At 41.4% G+C, this 17,990-nt stretch overlaps 2 protein-coding genes across 8 annotated transcripts in view; both read left to right on the forward strand.

The window, feature by feature from the left end:
• The window catches only part of crabp1a (cellular retinoic acid binding protein 1a), a gene marked incomplete at its 3' end in the record, with an annotated part of 415,466 nt that overhangs the window by 295,812 nt on the left and 101,664 nt on the right, over positions 1–17,990 (forward strand). The window lies entirely within an intron of this gene.
• Positions 1–17,990, forward strand: part of ap3b2 (adaptor related protein complex 3 subunit beta 2) — a gene marked incomplete at both ends in the record, with an annotated part of 57,618 nt that overhangs the window by 33,099 nt on the left and 6,529 nt on the right. For 2 of the 7 annotated variants that reach the window (XM_083974143.1, XM_083974139.1), the window contains 16 exons: positions 24–95; positions 645–707; positions 845–977; positions 1,272–1,381; positions 1,558–1,734; positions 2,894–3,080; positions 3,201–3,319; positions 7,278–7,316; positions 8,057–8,171; positions 10,935–11,124; positions 11,386–11,551; positions 12,051–12,138; positions 12,417–12,526; positions 15,028–15,256; positions 17,432–17,516; positions 17,680–17,777. In XM_083974143.1, the coding sequence (XP_083830269.1) occupies positions 24–95; positions 645–707; positions 845–977; positions 1,272–1,381; positions 1,558–1,734; positions 2,894–3,080; positions 3,201–3,319; positions 7,278–7,316; positions 8,057–8,171; positions 10,935–11,124; positions 11,386–11,551; positions 12,051–12,138; positions 12,417–12,526; positions 15,028–15,256; positions 17,432–17,516; positions 17,680–17,777 (1,981 nt within the window). Of the gene's footprint in view, positions 1–23; positions 96–644; positions 708–844; positions 978–1,271; positions 1,382–1,557; positions 1,735–2,893; positions 3,081–3,200; positions 3,332–6,448; positions 6,509–7,277; positions 7,317–8,056; positions 8,172–10,934; positions 11,125–11,385; positions 11,552–12,050; positions 12,139–12,416; positions 12,527–15,027; positions 15,257–17,431; positions 17,517–17,679; positions 17,778–17,990 lie in introns of all 7 variants that reach the window. The other 5 variants (XM_083974140.1, XM_083974142.1, XM_083974137.1 and 2 more) reach the window with 4 other exon arrangements.

Below are 17,990 nucleotides of genomic sequence, written 5' to 3' on the forward strand. Positions count from 1 at the left end.
TACTGTCTCTGTTTATTTCACAGGGGATGTTTGAGCCATATTTGAAGAGCTTCTACATCCGCTCCACAGACCCAACTCAGATCAAAGTCCTCAAGGTTCTTTTCTTTTCTATTCTACACAATTCTCTCTCCAGTCTGAATCCATATCCATACTTTTCTCCTTTATCTTAACACTTAATCAATAGAGGAGTGAATACTCTTTATAGTGTATTATTTTTTCAAAACCCTGTTAACTCATTTATTTTCTTGGAACAAGTGGGGAAATTACATGTTAAAGAATTATGACTGAAACAATGAATTGAGCACATCAAACTGTCAAAAAGTGCATTTTATGTGTGTGTAATGTATTTCTGTCATTGTGAATATTGAAAGCAACTGTATTGAATTTGAACTCATGAACTTATTAATGGGGATTGATTTGCTGTGCCAAATCAATTCCCATTAATCAGAATGAGTCAAATTCTAAGATATAGACATCAGTGTGAAAAAGTAAACATTTGAATGCTCAGTCTAAGAAATAAGTCCAAGTAAGTGATTAAGAAAGGGCTGTGTGCCAACTACAGTGAATACATCTCTGTGTTTCCATTTCAATAAGGTTCACTGAGCAGTTTTCAGAAAAGACATGTTTTGTCCTGTGTTTTTCAGCTGGAGGTCCTCACCAATTTGGCTAACGAGACAAACATCTCTACTATTCTCAGAGAGTTCCAGGTACAGTGGAACGACTTGAATGAATCTTTCTGAATCTTCCTCAGTCAGAAAAATAAAATATGCAAATTTGAAGGGATTTGCCAACAGCTGGCTTCCTTTTACATGGAACTGTACAAAGTGAATATTTTCTCTTGCAGACTTACATTAAAAGCATGGATAAAGACTTTGTGGCTGCCACGATCCAAGCCATCGGCCGCTGTGCTACCAACATCGGAGAAGTGAGGGACACGTGTCTGAATGGCCTGGTGCAGCTGCTGTCCAACAGAGACGGTATGTCTTTCAATGACATTATTAGATGGTTTTTTAAATGGTACATATAATGTGATTGTAATTAAAGATGCAAAATCCAGTAAAAACTACCGGGTCAAAAATGTAGTGTGTTATTAGCATTTTCGCATTGTGAAAAAATAAAAATCAGACAGACGGTGATACGTAGGACTTAGACATAGACATCTGCACCATAGACATAACATTAACATGTCAACAAATAGGTGAAAATGAGGAACCTGTTACAGAGGATGATGCAATAACTGCTTACTGTACATTTATTGTCCTGTTCCACAGAATTGGTCGTGGCTGAGTCTGTGGTTGTTATCAAGAAGTTGTTGCAGATGCAACCGGAGAAGCACAGTGACATCATCAAGCACATGGCAAAACTAACAGACAACATCCAGGTGAGAGTCTCATCCCCAAACTTCTCATGGATTTTATGCTTTTGTAGATTAGCAAGAAAGATTTCAAAATAATGTCTACCTTTCCAAAAACAGAAATAAGTGAAGTCTCTGTCCGTTACCAGAAGAAACAGTAGATACTGTACACTGTATCCATGTAATTTTACCTCTGCTCTCAGGTGCCGATGGCTCGGGCCAGTATCTTGTGGCTCATTGGAGAGTACTGTGAGCATGTTCCTAAGATTGCCCCGGATGTGTTGAGGAAGATGGCCAAGTCTTTCACTAATGAAGAGGACATTGTCAAGCTACAAATTATCAATTTGGCTGCCAAGCTGTATCTCACCAACTCCAAACAGGTATGGGCAGTTTGTGAATGTGCCCCCAGGATTGATGAAGTACTAGTAAAACTACAACTACAGTTAAAAGATTAAGATAACTATAAGATTAGTTACAGCATATAGTATAGTGTTTACAACTACTTCCGGGTAGAAAACCAGCACGTAATTTGAATGAGAACAGTAACGAACGAGAGTTTAGCTATATATCATGTTTTTCACGCCCTATCACTGTTTAGACAAATCTGAAATGATTGAAGAAACATTACTATTTCTGTGTGTATGTTTTGTGTTGCTATGTGTGGTATTTATTCAGTTTTGGGGAATCACGGTGTCTAGAAAGCATCAGTGGCTGCAGCTGGCAGGGACAGCTAACAGCGGCAGCTAAGCTAACGGCGGTAGCTAAGCTAACAGCGGTAGCTAAGCTAACATCAGGACGTCTTCTGTTAAAACCCTCCCATTGTCGGACACGACATGAAACTACTCCAGTTAGCTCAATCATGTTATGATATCTGCTGGAAAAAACATTTTTCATGGACCGTTTATTGAGTCACTGAGTTATTAAAGTTAAACAGGTAACCGTTAGCCCAGCTAATCTCTGATAACCATGACTAATTACAAACATGTGCACACACAAATAGTAACGTTTGTCCAATCATTGCTTTTATAGACTTTACAAACATCAGATTAGTCTAAACAGTGATATAGTGACGTAAAAAATGAGATATTGCGAAACTCTCGTCTGTCACTATTCTCATGCTGGTTTTCTACCCGGAAGTAGTTGTAAACAACAAGGCAATACATTCTATACACTATAGTATAGTGTAGAAGAAGAATACTAACTGAAGGTAACTGAAGTTGTGTAGTACTTTTGCAATGTACTTTATACCAGTTTTTACCTTACTGTACTTAAATACAAATAATTAGATACATGGCAACCACCTAGCAACTCAATTTACCCAATTCACCCCAAGAAGTGTCTAGCAACACCCTAATAGGTGCCTAACAACCCACTCCAGAAACCACCTAGCAACACCATACCAACTACTCATAATACCCCAGCAAACACCTAGCTACGCTCTAATTCACCACATAATAGTAACCACCTAGCAGCACTGCATCCAATGCTCATAGCACCATAACGACTATGCAGCAACCCTCTTATCCCTTCTCTTTGCAGACCAAACTGTTGACACAGTACGTTCTCAATCTGGCCAAGTACGACCAGAACTACGACATCCGTGATCGGGCGCGTTTCATTCGCCAGCTCATTGTGCCCACTGAGAAGAGTGGGGCTCTTAGCAAGTACGCTAAAAAACTGTTCCTCGCCCTCAAACCTGCACCAGTCCTCGAGTCTCCATTTAAAGGTAAAGTTAACACAGCCCCTTTGTAAAGAGGGTGTTTGTCATATTTGTTTGAACTTTCTGCTCCATGTCTCCACAGTTCCAGATTTCCTTCAGTCGTTTCTTTTCCTGGTGTTTTTGCAGATCGAGACCACTTCCAGTTGGGTTCATTGTCCCACCTGCTGAATGCCAAAGCTGGGGGCTACCAGGAGCTGCCTGATTGGCCCGAAGCTGCCCCAGACCCCTCCGTGCGCAACGTGGAGGTGAAGGAGTCTGTGCGTGCAGTGGGAACAGTAACATACAGAGACACAGGGGCCCTCTGGGATCTCCAGGGGCCCCAAAAGATGGAGGGAAGCGAGGGTTGCTCCTGTCCCAGAGCAGTGCCTCAGAGGGGCTGGACAGAGTCACCAGAGCCTCACATCCAATATTACATTGACTCCAATATAACATTGATTCCTCTTTCACTAGCCATCGCTCATTCACTTACAGCTCATTAACATTAACAAGTCATCAGTTACATGCATCCATCTTGGCCTCCATCTACTTCCAAATGGATGCTGTTAACAACTCCCCCCTCCATGGAGGAGAATGAGTCACAGATGAGAAAAGAGGATTATTTTCTGCCTCTGCTGACTCCATTTAAAAAACAGTCAGAGGTGCTGAGCTCCTCGCCCTCTCTGCTGCACTTGCATCTGTCTGACAGCAGCTCACTCGCCTCTGTCCTGGTGATTTCTCACCACTGTTTGAGCCAATAGCACATGTGACGCAGAAGGGAAAAGATTTGGGAGAACATTTTCACTGTACGTCAATGGCAGTGGCAGTAAACCACATCTCCTGACCCATGGGAGATTGTAAGAGGATGGCTCTAACCTACGTACCTATATTTTCACACCGATGCAGCATACATTATTTAACAAGTATTTGGGCATAATACTCATACATTACACTTAATATGCTCATGTGCAATGCTTTCTTGTAGAGCAGCATCCCAAATCACCAAATTCCCTCCTCTTCTTCTCCATCCCATTCACTCCATGTGCCATCGGTTCACCATTAATATGTTTGACATAAAATCAAGAACCTAAGCATGTCACTGTTTTACAGGAGTGACCTCCAGGCTTGATTTTATTGTCATATTTATTTATTATTAGTTTAATATTGTAGATTCTTCACTCAGTGGCCAGTGTTTCATCCTCAGTATTAACTTCCTGTTTACTTGTGATGCAGATTTCAAGATGAGGCAACAGCTACTTTTTTTAAAAAACTTGACTGGTCTAATGATTGACAGGATCATAAAAGATCCCATCAGTAGATTAGTATGTTTCAGCCCCAGGATAAATATAGCACTGCGGTTGTTGCATTACTGTTGACCATTTTCCAAAGGTTTTATTTCTCTCTCAATTTGACTCTGTCGCTTGCAGGAAAACTTGCAATAGATATACAATATATGTCATGAAGATTTCCTGCTTTTATTTTGATATCAGAGCGACATGACATCAAGCAGTATAGCAGACGTGAACATGTGGGTGTGTTCAAAGACACTCTGACATCTCATTGATTTTCTGACAGCATACCTCAGAGCTACAACTAGGTTTGCAATGCAAGCCCCTAATTTCACTTCTCTAATTGAGGTCTGGCCAGAATCAAATAACATTAGGTGGTGACGTCAGTTTAAGTGATAAATGCCAGTGCACACGTCAACATGGCCGCTCCCTGCACCTGACTGGACTAACTCACAACATGGCAGCTGTTGAAATATCAGACTGAAATTTAATATGATTCTGCAGTTGCATATTTCATTTTGTAATCATGATACTTAATAATTTATATTAATGAGGTTTGCACACATGCTTTGTACTTTGTTGGCAGTTTATTAGATCTAACGCACAAAAAATCAGACAACACACAATCAAATAATCTCCTGACATAAAACAAAAACAAACAAGAGTTTATGACCTAACAAAACAACTTGAAATATTAATTCATAAAAATAGTAACAATAATCAATCATTCTGATTATGCATAAGCCACTGTTGTCACAACCAAGCAGCCAAACATTCACTGGTTCCAGCCTCTAAATTATTAAGGTCTGCCTAATTTCCTTGTTTTAGATCATTTAATATTCATTAGGTTTGACTTGTGTCATTGGTAACTGCTCAGGCTCAGTCTGTTCTCACTGAGGGTTTTACTTCAGTGTTGCAGCTCAGTTGGAGAGATAGTCTAGAGTCTGTGATGGCTTTTATTCAGCAGACACTGAAATCTCAGGGACTGTAGTCTCCTTTGTGGGAATGGGGATCACGATACAGGGGCAATGATATGATATGTTGCGATACTATAAGCGAAATGATGTATTGCGATTTTTTTTGACTGTGCTAACTTAGCTAACGCTTGAGCATGCAATGAGCCACAGACCTGAACTCATTGTTCAGTTGGAGCAGAGGAGTCAATGGCTGAGTTTTAGATGCAACACAAAAATGAACCATGGCCGTGAATGTTTGCATGCCACACATGGATGCAGTGTTTTATTAATACAGTATTGCAGAACAAAATATCGCAATATTTCAGTCTATCAATATTTTCTTACACCCCTAGTAAATTAGGTATTTAATTATATGGTATAATGCACATTAATTGATTTTAATGTAATGTTTATGTTGCATATATTAATCATCCACAGAGGATAACACAAGTTAAAACAACTTGAATGAAATGAAATGGGTTTTCAAAGTAGTATTCCCCACTTAGAAAATGTAATACTGTAACAATAGTGCAGCTAAATGAAATCCATGTTGGCTGTGATTTTCAATTTATTAAAAGGGATACTTCACCGAAAATCAAGAATGCACCAATTTTCTACTCACTGTCAAGCCAAGGAAGGGTTTGGAGAACTTTCGTAACGGAGTTATGAGTTTGGAGTTATCAAAACGGAGTAAATCTCACGCAAATCTTACGCAGCCACTGGGAGCTACTGCTACAACAAGGGTAAAAACAGAGATCAAATAATTTTTTCCGGAAAAATGTCGTGGCTTCAGGACAGTAGGGGCAGTACAGACGAGCAGACTCTTAAAATTCTCCAAATTGGTGAATAATCGATTCTGGGTGAAGTATCTCTTTAAGATAAAGATAACCTAAATAAGGCTATGACAAACAGGAAACCAGTTTGAACTACAGTACATAGCATGCTTTATATTATAAAATGGTCATCAGTAATGTGACATAGTTGAAAGGCACAAACAAGCAGAGCCAGTGTTACGGTGCTTGAAGTATCGACTCATTTGCCTGCTGATGATGATGTGGACTCATGTTGTGGCTGTAACCGTTGTGAGGGTCAGGGCTCTGAAAGCTCTGCCCCCCTGACCGACTCTCCCTCTGCACATTGTACATCTCCACAGACAGAGGAGGTCATAACCACCGGCGAGGGGCGGATCGGCTTGTTAGGGGACTGGAGAGAGGTGCCCCCCTCCTCCTCCTCCTCCTCCTCCTCCTGCTGCTCTCAGTTTGGGAGTGCGGTGGTGTTTGTTTTCATAACTGCTCTTATAGCTTCTCTTTGCTTGTCATTTGAAGTGATGCTGACAAGATCAGATGAATGAGACTAAATTTCTCAGACGCGACTCTGCGCAGACGAACGGAGGATAGATCCTCGTCCAAAGAGGAGACATTTGCGACACAGTTTGCGATTGTGTCACAAATGCTGTTGCGTGATACTGGGTGATACTGTTATTTCTCTCAGATTTCTGCCTCACTCCATAACTCCCCCTCCCCCCTCCAACCCCCACCTCCACCTCCTCATCTAGTTCATCTCGATCCATGCTGCTGCAACTGTGCTTTGTTTCTGATAGACATTCATACTAAATGCATGTCGACACACTAGTAAGTAGCAAATGTTAATGTTGACTTTTTTTATTTCTGCAGTATTTAAGTATATTTAAATGTGTACATTATACTTAAGTTATATTGGAGTATATTTTTCCAGAAAAATATTTTAGTGTATGTTATAGCTACTTAAATCATTATGCTGTTATGAAATTTGAGATTTATTTTTTTGTCTCTGTGATATCCAAAACTGTTCTCACACCTTCTTCTTTTTAGACCCAGAATCCTTCCTGTGCCTGTCTCTCTTGCTTTCCTGACTTTTTTTTCTTAAAAAAAAAAAAAAACCTTCTTCCCTTCTTCCTCCGTCTCACCTCCACCCCAATCTTTTTCTTTTTCTACGTCTGCCAGGTTTTTGCGCTGCTCGAAAGAGTCACAACATTAACGAGTGTGAGTCAGTTTAGCGGCAAAGAGCCACACCTCCTTGAGCCTCAACCCATATAGCTGCAAAAAAAAAAAAAAAAACCCAAGTGCTTTTATGACACCCCCTCCCGCCTAATGTAGTCGCTGTCCTGTGCTTAGCTCAGCCAAAGCTATCCGAAACACAGCACCCCTCTTCCTCGGTCTCTACCATTAAAGAAGTGATTCTTTTAGCAGGACGTGTGCTCCTCTGAAACATGGAGATGCATTAGTAACTGTGTGGGTTTTAAATGGGGGGAGGGGGGCTGAGGCATCCACACTCATTAGCTGATGGCACTGGTTGATGAGTTTGGTCACAGAAAGACAGACAGCCTCTTTTTTTTTTGGCGGAGGACAGTCACCACTCCTCAAAGACATCACTTCTCTTAATGGAACTGCTCCCTTTATTCAACGAACACCATTTCTGCAACTGGTCATGAAGGCATCACCTGGTGCTAACATCTATCTGTGCATAGAAAAGAAAAGCAAACAGAAAACTTTTGCATTAGTGTCTGGTCTGTTCTGAATTTGTTGTCTGGCTGTCGGATCTAAACGCAGATCCGCAGCGGGGATGGCTGGCTTCATTCGGCTCCATCACATCCAGGCAGAGGCATTCATGGCCACGCTACCGTTCTGTAAATCTGCCTACGTCTCTGCTGCTGCGGGTCAGACCGAGCCGACGACTGACTGTGTCCACTTTGCTTCTCTCCCCCCGCCTCCCCCCCCGCCAGGTGCCTGAGTGGACCAAGTGCAGCAGCCGAGAGAAGCGGAAGGAGAAGAAGGTGGAGAAGCCTTTCTACTCGGACTCGGAGGGCGAGTCCGGGCCCACGGAGTCAGCTGACAGTGGTAACTTCAGAGGGGCACTGCCTGGGTCTGTTAGAGCCATCCCATCCTGTAGTCTAACGAAGGGAGTCCGCCACATATGTGTGTGTGTGTGTGTGAGGGATTTTTGGTGTGAGTAGAGGCGGGTTATCTGTGGTTCCCATAAAGTAAAATTAGTTCTTTCTTTTTTTAATTTTTAATTTTGTTTGGAAAAGGCATTTTCAAACAGACTTGTCAGTACAAAAATACAAAATTGGTATTTTCCATAGTTCTTTTCCAGTCCCCCCCCCCCCCCCCCCCCAACCATTTATTTAAGAGTCTGGGGAAAGTCAGAGTTTGTGTGGTAAAGGACAGTCCTCCTATAAATATAAAAGGTTTAGCACATCGCTTACAACCTGTATAGTTGCAGTTTTCTACATCATCAGACTAACAATCTTAAAATGACAACTATATACATTAAAGTGAGGGATCTTGTTGTTGTTATTGTTATTTCCATCAAGAAGAAGGCGACAAAAAACTTCAGAGGGGTCATACAAAGTCAGCTGGAGTTGGGGTTATAAAATCATTTTCACTTCACATTTGGTCAAATTTAACCTTGTGGATTCTCAAACAATAGGTCAGCTTTTCCATTTTGAATATTACCAGAATTATTCCGTGCCAATCGTCAATTGTAGGTGGTGTTGGATTTAACCACTCTCTGGTAATGGATTTTTTTTACTTGCAGCCAGAAAAACTAGTTCTTATATAACTTCTGTCAGCGTTCGTGATGACAAACTACCACCTCTGTGATCATGGCAGCACACGAGGCAATCCAAGTGGCTGATTGTCAACAAAACCCATTAACAGATCAATACTAATGCTTTTCCTGTCAGTGGCTCTGTCTCATCAGGGCACCGCTGTTTTCAGCAGACATCCAAACTGGATTTAACATTTGATCTCTTGGATTCCATTTTCAGCAGAGTGAAAAATTGCTACACAACCGACACCTGTTGTTTTGCTCAATGGACTGATACTAACTGGCACTTACCATGCACTCCAGTGTTGTGCCTGAACGTGTTCAATGAACGATCGTTCATTAACTTGTTCATATTTTGGGCGAACGTGAACTGAACGTACTGTATTTCTGCTTGTTGAGCGTAAGCCGGTGGAATTTTATGTTTGCGTTTCCATCGTTTCGGTAGTCACGGTAAATGCATGGAATTTTTTTTTTCCAGTGAAAATCTGTAAAACACATGGATCATCACACCAGCTTTTAACAATGGATATCACACAAATCGACATCCGTGTTAAAAGGCAGCGTTAATAGATCCATGCGTTTACCGCAACTATGACAACGACTGAAAACCATGGAAACGTAAACATACAATCCCACCGGAAGTGCAAAACCGGCTTCCGGTTTTGACCATAGATGACGTTTGGAAAAAGGTGGATAACTTCATTCAAGCGTGTGCCAGATCACCCCAGCTGAAACACACCGTAAACAGGCCATAATATGTAGAGGAAAACCACCCAATATGGCAACACCACCACAGTGTTGCATTGCTAATATAAACCCTGGTTGGAAAAGGATTCAAAATTGGATACGAAGATGAAATCTAACACGTAGTTTCAGTGTTAAAACTGACAAAAGAACTGCTGTCTGTGGTTCTATATGGGCCGTGGCAATAATTAAAAAACAAAGATAGCTTGCAGCAATGTATTGAAAACAAAGAAAAAGAACTATGAACTAGTTAATTTTTGGAACTGTGAACTTAGTTCAAAATGTTGAATTATGAACTGAACTAGTTCCTTTTAAAATTGTGAACTGAACTTTGAACTAGTTCATGTAGAAAGTGAACTTTCCCAACACCAGCAACAACAGCACGACGCCTCAAACCTACAGAGCAGATGTAGGTCTTAGTACTGCTGCACTGACGCATAACTGGTGTCTCTCACTTGTGAGTCACTTCAGATAAAAGCTTCTCCCTAACAAGTGATGTCACACTGTAAAAGTGTGATAAGAGGTGAGGTTCTCCAAATCTGATCTCTGGTACGCTGTGCTAATGTTTGGGGTCCTAATGGCAAAGACCCTCTATCTCCCTTAAACCTTGGGCGGCCAACAGTGAAGTACCAGAGTGTTACGGCCCAGATTATGTTGGCCCGGAGCGGCATAACAATGAACCACCTCTGACCCAAACAGCACCACACAAAGACACCAGATAAAATAGGAAGAGGTTTACACAAACAAGACATAAACTAAAACAAACAAAAGCCACGCTGGGAGGCAGGCAAGCCCTGCAGTCCCCACACACTGCTCCCGTCTTCCGGTGCCAGCTGCAGGATTTTAAATAGCCGACCTGGGTGGAGCTGTGGGGGAACAAGGAGAGAGAGACAGACACAAGGCCGAACCCCTTTTGGCCGTAACAAGAAGATCTCAGACTACGTCCTGCCTCACAGGGGGATGAAGAAAGTACACCAATAATGCAGGTGTAGGACAAACAGGTCCATTTATTGTCTGTCTTTTGTTGGGTTGGCTGTAAGTGTGTCAAAGACACAAAAACATCTTTGAATGCCATTTTTAGTTTCTCCTTTTTGTTATTGCCTCTGGCAAAGAAATGTTTCTGGGACATCAGTAAGTGATGATTTAAGAATCACCCTGTGTGTTTGTGTAAGTGTCTGGGTACAGCCTGTGTTGGTGGCTGGATCTCTCTTGTCCACCATGAAGTGTCAGGCAGACGTTCATGTCGCTGTTGTCTGTGTAAAGTCAGTGCCCTCCTCAGCCTGTGACTCTGACCTGTTCCCCCTCAGAGTCGGACTCTGCCAGCTGCTCGGTGAGCCGCAGCCGCAGCGGCAGCGAGGAGAGCGGGTCGGGATCGGAGAGCGAAGAGAGCGAGGAAGGCTCCGAGTCGGAGGAAGAGGAAGAGGAGGAGGAGGAGGAGAAGAAAGACAAGAAGAAGAAAAAGAAAGAATTAAAGAAGCCAGTACAAGAAAGTGAAAGGTAGCAGATGCTGTTTTCTGTGTAATCATGGTTTTACGTTCACGGCTCCCATCGAAAACAAAATCTATCTGTATGAGTTTCACATTTTAACATCTGTTAATGCTGCAGTCCTGATATTCCACTTGTGGTTGGGTATATCACATCAAAAACATGTTCCCATCTCACACAGTCTTGTGCAGGAGCAGTTTGATGGATCTTTTCAACCACTGTCTCACCTGTTATAGAATTCTGAACCGTTTGACCTCGGCTTGTGTTTTCCAGCGAGCAGAGCAGCGAAGAAGAGGAGAGGAAGCATGAGAGGAAGAGCAAACAACGGAAGAGTGAGTCAGAGTCTGAATCTGACGAGGAGGACGAGAGCGAGTCGGAGAGCAGCCAATCAGAGTCTGAAGACTCCGAGTCCGAGGTCGAGGTCAAAAAGAAAAAAAAGGTGACAATGAATCGCTCTACGTACTGTATGAAAAACATTCACAACATACACCTTTAGATGCAGTGACACGTTATTTAGTATCGTAATCACAACAGTAATGTGATTACTTTTTAAAAGCGAAATCAGTAATTAAATTGCTTTTTCCAGAGTAATTTGCCCAACACTGTTTAGATGTGAAATACAGAAAGAGACATCAACTCTGTCTCAGCTGTCATGACACACCACCTGTTTTACCGTTTTCTTATTATTTTACTTCTGTTGTAGTGCTTCCGTCTCTGTTAATCATACTGAATGACCTCTGTGTAGGATGATGTGCTCTACAAATAAATTAGCTTTTTGGAAATTCATTTCAAGTAGACGTTAAAATCAAATCCGAAACTGTATTCTTATCACTTACTCTCGAGCCCAGCTTTCCAGTATTTAGACTGCTCCATATGCACCGTCACGCACGGTTAAAATCTTCATCACTTCTCGTCTGTTTTCTTTTGTCTCCTTCCAGGCAGCTGAATCTAAACCTCCCTCCAAACCTGTCAAGACAGAGAGCAGGAAAGAGAAGAAAGAAATGTCTCTACTCGACCTCGACGATTGTGAGTGTTTTTACATTCCTGCTTAGTTTCTCCTGTGAAAGAGAATGTAAAAGTACTGGCACTCGGCAAAGTCAGACAGCAAGGACATTTTCAAACATGAAAATTATATTATTTTCTAAAACTCATGTACTGTAGCTGCACTTGACTGGTTGCTATGCCAACTCTAACTCTGGTTGTAAGGGAACTACAGAACAAATGTGCAGTTGTTAATGTGACAAATAGATGAATAGAGTCAGTTCTGAAGTTGGAGACATCACTCTCTGCGTTTCTCTCCCCAGTCGAACCAGCTCCGTCTCCTCAAGTCACACCTGTCAACACCTTCCTGTCCAGCAGCCTGGTGACCGACCTGGAGGGTCTGTCTCTGTCAGACAGCGTTCTCTCTCCAACGGTACGTTCTCCTCAACTCTCTCGTTGTCCTTTTCCTTTCCTTTTTCCTATTTAAGTTATTTTTAGGCATTTTTGCCTTTATTAGATAGGACAGTGGTTCTCAAACTTTTATATATCAAGGACCCCTAAATTGACACAAATAGACAACGGACCCCACGGAAATACACAAATATTTACTTAATCAATGTACATTCAAATTAGGCGTGAATTTTTGGAAAGATTATAGAGAGATTTCTGGAAAAATTGATGCAATTTCCACAAAAGTTGAAACATTTCTAGAAAAAAGTGGTAAAAATTAAAAAAAAAAAAAAAAGAAGTTAAAATTCTTAAAAAAAAAAAAAAATCTGTAAAATTTCTAAAAAAAAAATTGTAGAAAAATGTGGTCAAATTCCTCAAAAAAAGTTTTTAAAAAATTCTAGAAGAAACTGGTAAAATTTCTCAAAATAATTCTAGAAAAAGTGGTCAAATTTCTTAAAATAAATAAATAAATAAAAAAGTCAAACAATAATATTAACAATAAAAAAGTGGTACAAATTTCTCAATGATAAAAAAAAATAATAATTCTAGAAAAAAGTGGTAAAGCTTCAAGAAAAAGTTAGCGACCCCCTTGAACCCTCTCAAGGACCCCAGGGGGTCCCCGGACCCCACTTTGAGAACCATAAGACATTGGAGTTATGACAGGAAATGTGGAGAGAGAATGGGGGTTGACCATGCGATCTCCTGCACAACATCTGTCATCCAACACCAGCTAGATTTTTCCAAATGATTAGAAATGATTTTAAAGTTGTACCTGTAGTGCAGTTGTACAGAGTGCTGTATCTACACATTAATTAAAGTCTTGCTTTTTTTTAAGAGGTAACCAACTCGATCAGATGTAATGGTGAACAACGAGATGGTGTATTCAGAAATGAAAATACAGTCACACTATTTCACCTATCCAATAGAAACTTTAGGTTTAATTGTAACATGGTGTAGAGCGCATTGTGCAGCTGCGTCACTTTTGCTAATTCAGAACAGTCAGAGCAGCAGGTGCATGGTTCACAGGGGTTGTACCGCAATACGTTGGAAGGTTTGGGGTTAAATCTCCATTCAACCAGTCACAGTGCCCTCGTTCCCTTTAAAAGCCAGACACACTCGCACCTTGGCGTGTGGCTGTTATAATGGAGCCGAGTGAGATTCTATTTGCAGTCAGTGGATCACTTATTGTCACTGAGCAGTGAGCACAGACCTGGCACAGGCAGCTGCTCAGTGTTTCCTGAGGGGCAGAGAAGGGCAGAGTGAATCAGTACTGAGAGGAACCAGCAGCACAACTCCCATTACCCCCCCCCCCCCCCCCCCCCAAATCTCATCATATGAGAAGTCGCTAAGTACATTTCAGGTTCATTATGAAACTGTTGTCTGACACATTTAGTCTGAGTAACAAATAGAAACGCTGCTCTGTAGAGCTCAGTCTTGTCAAAGAGATGTTGTACAACACACGACATGTCACAGATGTGTTGTGCGTGTGCCTGTGTATGTGCATATTGCTGTCTTGACAGTGTGCCCTTTAAAAGACGTTGAGATCAAACCAGATTTTTGCTTGTCAGTCACAGTGTCTTTCTTCTTCCTCACAATATGAACCCACCAACACTGCACCTGGATAAGGCCAAGATAAGGCTCCTCGTGTGCACATTTGACCCTTTTATTCTTTATCCACATTTCCATGTCATCCAGACTAGTGCTCCTCTGTAGAGCAGGATGCCACTTAATAGTCTGACACCACAACAAAAACCTGTGGAGAGAAGAAATGTATCAGTGCACAAAACACACACATTCAGATGTATATATGGTTCTGCAAGGCTGACTGCACACACACACACACACACACACACACACACACACACACACACACACACACACACACACACACACACACACACACACACACACACACACACACACACACACACACAGGAGAGCCTCGCAAGTAATATCTTGACTCTGTGGCGTTTAAATAAATATTTGACCAAAAGTCTTTAAAGAACTGTTTGTTTCTTTGTTTGAGTTTGTGTGAACCCCCCCCCCCCCCCTTTTTTTTTTTTTACTTTTCTGTCCTGTTTTGGTCCTGCTTTATTATGTCGTCAGGTTTGTTCTGTCCTTTGTTTTCAGTTTGTCTGTTTTTATAAATTGTGTGTCATTGCCTGTTTCCATTAAATACATACTAATAAAAGGGGAAAAAAAAAGAAACCAGAAATATTTACATTTAAGAAGCTGAAATCAGAGTAATAGGACTTTTTTTCTCAAAAAACTACCCAAACCGATTATTTGATTATCAAAATAGTTGATGATTAATTTAATAATGTGCGATTAATCAGTTAATTGTTGCAGCTCTACTCATGTGCCACATGCATGTCTCAGTATCACTAACAGCATAGTGAAACCAGAACGTATTCCTTGCCTCTTCGCCACCCTCCCATAGCACAGTAATGCTTCATAATCCCTCTCCTCCTCCTCTGCTCACAGACCATCACTCCCTCCAGCGCGCTGAAGAGCTACGAGCTGCTGCACCGGATCACGGGGGAGGGTCTGTCGGTGGAGTACTGCTTCAGTCGGCAGCCGTTCAGCTCCGACGCACACATGGTGGCAGTGCAGATGCAGTTCACCAACAACTCCACGTCAGACACCAAGAACCTGCACATGGAGGATGTGAAGCTGCAGTCTGGGATGAGAGTCAAAGAGTTCCCAGAGACTGGTGAGTGATAGGACTGAAGACAGACCGGACAGACACAGGGTGATCCACACATGGTCACTAATAAAAGGATTAGTATGAAAGCTTTAGTGTCCATACCAGAGAACTGAAGCACTGGTGGAAACATTAGGTTTGAGGTTTAGTGATATAAGGGGTTTATCTTCTTGGGAGGATGAAAATTTGTACAAGTGGAAAAATCGAATACTTAAAAGTAAAAGTTAAAAGTACAGAATATAGTGAAAATGTTCACTATTGTAACCTAATGGTGTCACACTCTAATCAGCTAATGAACTCCAAACACCTGCAAAGGTTTCCTGAGCCTTTAAAGGGATAGTTCAACACTAATTCACACAAATTCACCTAGAACCTAGAAATTCACCAGAACAAAGAGATCAGATCACATCACCCCGGTTCTTAAGACCTTACATTGGCTCCCAGTCAGCTACAGAATAGATTTTAAAGTTCTGCCCCTGGTTTACAAATCACTGAATGGTTTAGGTCCAGAATACATGAAAGACATGTTAGTAGAGTATAAACCCAGTAGAGCTCTGAGATCTACTGACTCAGGTCAGATAGTGGAGCTCAGAGTTCAGACCAGACATGGTGAAGCAGCATTTAGCTGTTATGCTATGCAAGTGGAACAAACTACCAGCAGAACTGAGATCAGCCCCAACTGTAAGCACTTTTAAATCCAGGTTAAAAACATTTCTCTTTTCACATGCTTATAGCTGAGAACTTTAAACTTATCTATTTTTTTTTTCTTTTACTTTTATTTGCTCTTGCTTTTAACTCTGTTTTTAGTGTTTTGTTTGTTTTTATTCTGTCTTATGCTTCTTTTTTTAATGTTTTGTCTTTATGTAAAGCACATTGAGTTGCCTTGGTATGAAATGCGCTATATAAATAAAGATGCCTTGCCTTGCCTTGCCTATTGCCATAATTCCTATAGTCATAGCAGTAGGTTCATTACCTTTAATTGTCGGTGCAAGCTATTTTTAGATCAGCGGGGCAGAGACACGAGCTGCTCAGCTAATGCAATGGAGGCTCATGATATTTCCACGTTTCCCTCATCAAACTAAATACACAATCCAACAACTCCAAAACACTCTTGTGGACAAGTTGTGACCTGCACATTCTCCACGCTATGAATTAATTATGTAACATTATGTAACATTACAACACACAAAGCAAATACTACTTTCGTTTTTGAAATCACGCTGCCGAGCAGCCGTGTCCGAAATGTAGTTCCAGTTACGTATTACCTCGAAAACAACTTAAGTTCTATTATTATCTCATAGCGTGGAGAATGTGCAGGTCACCACTTGTCCACCAGAGTGTTTTGGAGTTGTTGGATTGTGTATTTGATGAGTTTGATGAGGGAAACCAAGAAATACCGTGCACCGTGCAGAGCTCACGTCTCTGCCCCGCCGGTCCAAAAACAGCTTGCATTGACAATTGAAGGTAAGGAATCTACTCCTAAAACTATAGGGATTATGGCAATAGGCGAATTTGCCAAAATGTTGAAATATCCCTTTTAGTCTGGTTCAGTAGCTCCACTATCATGGAGAAGACTGCTGACCTCCATCAGATTCTACTTTATTGAGATGCGCCTGTATAATATAGCACATTTTACAAGCCAAAGCCACATGACTATAAGAGACATGTTTGAAAGAAGAGTTAGTTACTTCTGTGAAGAACATTCTCAACAGGCTCTAAAGTTAAATCCATAACAAATTTCTATAGACTCTTCAGATTTATTTCATACAGTATTTCCCACGTTCTTATTTTCAGGAACTGTAAAAGTAATCCAATTACTTCAGTACCAACAGGAAACGATGGCTGTCAGTCAAACAGCTCCTTTGGAATAACTTCACACAGAGAGAAAGACTTCATAAACTGAAGTTTACTGTAATTTACCGTTTGTAAAAATGGGACATACAAATAAACCTGCTTAGTTAAAAAAAAAAAAGATCAATCTCTTTGTACTGGAAACCTGCTCAGAATCAGTGTGCAGCATGGATGTGCAGTGGATTGCAGTGAATCACACATAACAGAGTCTGGACTGGAGGACACACATCCTCACTGATCAAAGGAGCTGTGCTGCTGACTGAAGGACTGGATGTTGTTGTATTTGTGCGTGTGTCAACACCGTTGTCTCGTCTTTCTCCTCCGTGTTGACAGAGCTGCTGCCGGCCGGTGAGTCGGCCACAGCTGTGATGGGCATCGACTTCTGCGACTCAACACAAGCAGCAAACTTCCAGCTGTGGTGAGATGAGTTCTTTAGACCCTGCAGTACCGCCGATGATGTGACAAACTATCTCCTATAGATCTGCCGAGTGTTGAAATAACACTTTGTTTGACTCGTTTGCTTTGCACATGTAGCAACGCAGAAAGAAATGAAACGGTGCACTCTTGGAACTCTCTTTCAGCACTCACACCAGGAAGTTCTTCGTGTCCATCCAGCCGCCGGTTGGGGAGCTGATGAGGCCCGTCTTCCTCACGGAGAATGAGTTCAAAAAGGAGCAAGGTGTGTGACAAAAGCAAATAAAATCTCATTGATGAAGACGTATGGAATATAAAATCAGTATGACTTTGCTCAGGTCACATCGGTAAAAAAACAAGTCTGTAAAAAGGGAGAGAGGAGAGAGAGGGGAGTTAGCTCAAACTGTGTGGGGCATGAGAAACAGCTGATTTCTAATATTTGCTTTTTTTATTCTTATCTCAATATCTAATCTTGGTA

Source organism: Trachurus trachurus, assembly GCF_905171665.1.
Source record: "Trachurus trachurus genome assembly, chromosome: 6".
Lineage (NCBI taxonomy): Eukaryota > Metazoa > Chordata > Actinopteri > Carangiformes > Carangidae > Trachurus > Trachurus trachurus.